The 4,592-nt window shown below is 54.8% G+C and overlaps 1 protein-coding gene across 1 annotated transcript; it reads right to left on the bottom strand.

Moving 5' to 3' along the window:
* On the bottom strand, positions 1 to 1,252 carry LOC120112953. Its single transcript, XM_039133176.1, has 2 exons — positions 987 to 1,252; positions 1 to 905 (listed from the first exon to the last, which is right to left on the bottom strand). The coding sequence occupies exons 1-2, from the start codon at positions 1,032 to 1,034 to the stop codon at positions 177 to 179; spliced, it is 777 nt and encodes a 258-aa protein (XP_038989104.1). The 5' UTR covers positions 1,035 to 1,252; the 3' UTR covers positions 1 to 176.
* Between the last annotated feature and the right edge of the window lie 3,340 nt (positions 1,253 to 4,592).

The following is a 4,592-nucleotide window of genomic DNA, read 5'->3' as shown; positions in this document are numbered from 1 at the left end:
TAGAGCCCATACCCTCGGAACCTAAAATAGATCCGAGCAGAGAAACTTAGTAGACGAGTTTCCAAGAAAGTATATTCATTTCAAAAAAGGCCCGTAGGCTAAGTACAAAAATTCGGGTTTAGCCCCTACAAGTATGGGGGGCCGTCCCGACTTTACAAAAAACAACAAAAATTACATCAAGTCTCAAGCTCGACTACTTCGGCTCCAGCAGCACCAGGAGTAGCTGGTTCACCAATCGGGGCCTCTTCGGCGGCCTCGGCAGCAGCAGGAGCGACCTCGGAGGCGACCTCGGTGACTTCGGGGATCGCCTCGGCCGCATCACCCCTCTCGACCCCTGCTCCCGGTTGGAGCAGGTTCACGTCAAAATCCGGGAGGAGCCGCCGCAATTGATTACGGAAATCCCGGAAGCCTTGGATTAGCCCATTCACGCCCTCCTCTGCTAGGAGGTCGTGAAACTCCTCCGACTCGCGGAAGAGCCTCACCGCGTTCTGAGCTTGCTCCCGGGCCTCGAGCTCCCGAGCCTCATGATATGCGGCCTTCCGCTCGAGGTTATTCAATCCCCGCTCGAGCTCTAAGTGGCGAAGGCGGGCGTTCTCCACCTCCTGCTCGCGGGACGCCAGCGCCAGTTCGGCGGCAGCCAGACGAGCTTCCGCGGCGCGCAGTTCGGACCTCGCCAACGTATGCGCGCCCTTTTCTTCGTCGAGCTCGGCGGTGAGAGCTCGAACCCTTTCCTCGGATGCTCCTACTTTTTCCTGGAGCACCTGACGTTCGGCCTCGGAGGCCTGGTACCTCGCCTCGGCGGCCAGGTACCTCGCCTGGGCCTCGTCATACCCACGCTGATACCTCCGGGCCCGCTCCCGGTAGTCGTGGGTGATGTGCATCAGCATCTCTGTCTCGTGCAAATGCTGTAAAAGAGACGAAAAGAAAGACATAAGGCGCTGCGAGTAAAAATTTTACAAATTACACTGATAAAAAATTTTACATACCCGGACGGCGTTGCAGCGGGTAGAGTCCATGAAAGCATTGTAGCTCATGGACTGGATCAGGGCCCGGTCGGCCGGGAGCAGCGCGATCCGAAAAACTTCGCGCGCCACTCGAGGGTTTTCGAGGGCTGAATCGCCCTCGAACACCGACCAGCTGAGTGCCAGAGGCACTCGCTCCTCCAAGCCCGATGGGCCCGGAGGGCCAGCATCGGCTGGCCTAGGCAGAGCCGACCCCGAGGCTCCCTGACTACCCCCCGACTCGGAGCTAGGGGGCTGGGGTCGGGCAAGCAGCCGATCTGATTGCCGCACGACTGGAGCAGGACGCGCAAGCGCGGGACCTGCGGAACTCCTCTCCTGATCGGCAACTGGAGCGTCCTGCCGACCAGAAATTTGCGCCAAGGGCGTCGGGCATGGGAGTGCCGCCGAAGCTCCCTGGGAGCCCGAGCCCCTGGAATCCGCGCCCTCCGTCTGACCAGCATCGGAATGCGCGGGGCGAGAAGGACCCGCCTCGGCCACTGCTGTCGCCGGGGTCGCTGAGGTCGCCGAGACCTTCTGCTTCTTCCTCGGCTCGGCGGGCTCGCCCGAGAGCTCGGCTGCCCTCTTCTGGAAGCGGGCGTAGAGGACTTCGCTTTTCGTCACCATCTTTGCGATATCTGCAAAGGCAAAAAGGATTAGAACATTAGAACAGTAAGGAAATAAATACACTTTGTAATTACCCTTACCGTGGGGACGCGCCGAGCTCAAGCCCACGTTCACCAAAGCGTCCTCACATATGAGGCCGTTCAGTAAGATGCCATCCCCAAGGCTGCGGATGGCGTCGAGGATCCCCTGCTCACGTGCAGAAAGTCTGGAGGGTTTGTTGATGGACTTGAGCTGAGCCGGTCCCCACCTGGGGTCAAACCCCCAGGACTGTGCAGAACCAAGGAAGAAGAATTTCTCCTTCCAGCCATGAATGGATGAGGGGGCACCATGAAAAAGTGGCCGACCCGCCCGAAGGGCGATATACAGCCACTCTCCGTCTCCCGGATTTGACTTAAAGATAAAAAGTCGCCGGAAAACGTTGACAGAGGTCGGAATCCCCTGCAGTAAGCACAGCGATAGGAAACCGACCACTGTCCTCCAGGCGTTCGGAGTGAGTTGCGCCGGAACCAACTGGCACACCGTCAGCAACTCATTCATGAAGCCGTGGAGAGGAAATCGGAGGCCGGCCCAGAGCGATTCCAGATGCACTCCGACCCGGCCTACCAGAGGATCGACTATCCGATCCCTTCGCCTGGCGGGCTCCAAGCGGAACCCGTGAAGAGGGAAAAACCACTCTTCGGTCATTTCGACCTCCAGGACGCTCATGGTAGATACAACCTCACTGGGAAGAGAACCCATTGAGAGAAAGGGATTAAGAAAGAAAAAAGGACGACCTGGGGAAGACGCCGGAGAAAAGAACTTCGAACTGTGAAAAGCTGGGGGAAGAAAAGCTAGAAGCAGAAGGCAATAGGAAGGGGACGGAGGGCCAGGGGAGAGTTTATATAAACCTCCCCAACGGCCCCGATCGGCAAAAGAAAAGCCGCACCCCGTTGAGATGACCACACGTGTCGGTCCAAAAGACAGAACGACGCATTTAATTAGGGCTAACGCTTCGAACGTCGAAGCGCCCCATCGGATCGTGCGGCCCCATCATGAGCCCACGGCGTGAGGACGCCTCGCAAAAGGTGTCCCAATAATGAGGATTTTCGGGAAAGAAGAGACGCCGCCTATTAAAGGCATTTCGAAGCGTCCGATAATTCAAAATGCGCAATAAATTAAAATTTTCGGAATTCGTAACGGCCCAACTAAAGCTACTTCCCGCGCTCCAGCTGGTAGCCAACTGGAACTCGGAAGTCGGGGGGTAGTGTTGGGGGAAAAACCCCAAGTCATACCGCCACGGAGGCGCTCGGCCAAAAAGCGCTGACCGGAAAGGCGCTCGGCCAAAGAGTGCCGACCAGAGAGCACCAACCAGAGGGGTGCTCGGCTAGAGAGCGCCGATCCGAAAAGATGCTCGGCCCAAGAGAGCCGACCAGAGGACGCCGACCAGAAAAGCGCTCGATTAGAGGGCGCTGACCAGAGAGGGAAGAGCGCGAAATAAAGGCGCTCGGCTAGAAGGCGCTCAACCAAAGGGCGCCGACCAGGAGCATTAGAAGCGACCCCACCACAGGGCGCCCCATTGGGCGACCAGCTCGGCTCGGCACCCCTGCCGAGCCGATTGCCTTGACCAGATGTTCAACCCCTGCCTAACCCCCTGAGGGACTTGACAACTCCACTACAACCTGCCGCTATCTCCAAGCCGTCAAGGCATAAGATCTCCGCAGGTATTTGGCATGACCTGCCATTAATGCATGAGACCCCCTCAAGTCTCCGATGCACTCGGTCATTTAATGAACACGGCTCAAGACGATCTCCGGATCACTGAACCATCAAAGCGCATGGCTCTTCCTGACCGCCGGTTCACTCGGTAATAAATGCACTTACCATCCATGGACCCCGGGCCTACCACGGCCGGCGGTTCAACCACTCCAACAGGTTCGATCGACCGTGACAACTCCTTGGTTCCGGTCTGATTCGGCCTCATATTCCACTACGCCATTAATGGGCCAAATCGTGCCCAATTATTACAAAAGAGGACAAACTCCCTGTCACCTCCCGGGCAACATAAAATCCCTCTATAAAAAGGAGCCTGGGAGGAAAGAAGGGGGGGGGGGAACACAAGTAAACAGCACAGACACAATTAAGCACCAATATGCTCTTCATCTTCTTCACTCTTTGGCTTGCTCTCTCCACATATTTGTCTCCTCTGACTTAAGCATCGGAGGGCCGGCGCCGGGGAGCCCGGCCACCGGCTTTTTTGCAGGACGGGACAGGACAGGATGCACTCTCCTCTCCGCTCTCTCACACACCCCAGGAGGGCACAGGAGGACGCAGCCGGCCGGCGCACCGCCGTCCGCCCTCCCCGCGGCGGAGCTCCTCCTTCTCCGGCTTCGCGGCGGCCTCCGGGTCCAATTTCCAGCAACAGTGTGAAAAACCATGCATGAAATACAATGAAATGAAAGGATCCTAGCGGATGGCCACTCCTTGGTGTGTATGCGACAACAAAATGATCTTGTTTCTGATCTATAATAAAATCTTACTTGAAAGGGTATAAAAAAACTCATAGAGAAGGCATAAAAAGAATGAGGAGTTTGTGTTTTGACATGATGAATCTCATCTCATGTGAAAGATCTTTAATGTAAAATAAGGTAATATTTTGCAAGAAATCATCTTATTATAGAGATCAAGCTCATTCCGAACATTGCAAATTTTTTAAAGGGGTTCCGCAAATCCTAAGATGTTATATGATAGAAGTATTAATTCTCAAGTCTCCATAGCTTGACTAGGTCTAAAAATTGCTAGAGATAATATAGACAAGAATTTAGAAAAAAATAATAAAAAAGGAAAAGGTAAATTATTGTGACTTTGTATCCCATCCATTTGTGAACAAACACCAATAGCCCAAGAACGCCAACCAGTAGAAGAACAACCAAGGTGTATAGTGGAGATAAGATAACTAAACTTGTGTTTTTCTGGTTATCTTTTAAAGGA

Source organism: Phoenix dactylifera, chromosome 13 (assembly GCF_009389715.1).
Source record: "Phoenix dactylifera cultivar Barhee BC4 chromosome 13, palm_55x_up_171113_PBpolish2nd_filt_p, whole genome shotgun sequence".
NCBI lineage: Eukaryota > Viridiplantae > Streptophyta > Magnoliopsida > Arecales > Arecaceae > Phoenix > Phoenix dactylifera.
This window is presented reverse-complemented; position numbering and strand designations above follow the sequence as displayed.

Excerpts from the sequence above, each read along its gene's own strand:
- LOC120112953 (XM_039133176.1), bottom strand. The coding sequence starts at position 1,034 with ATGAGCTACAATGCTTTCATGGACTCTACCCGCTGCAACGCCGTCCGG. Across the intron at positions 906-986 it reads CCCGCTGCAACGCCGTCCGG|CATTTGCACGAGACAGAGAT; the intron begins GTATGTAAAATT and ends TCTCTTTTACAG.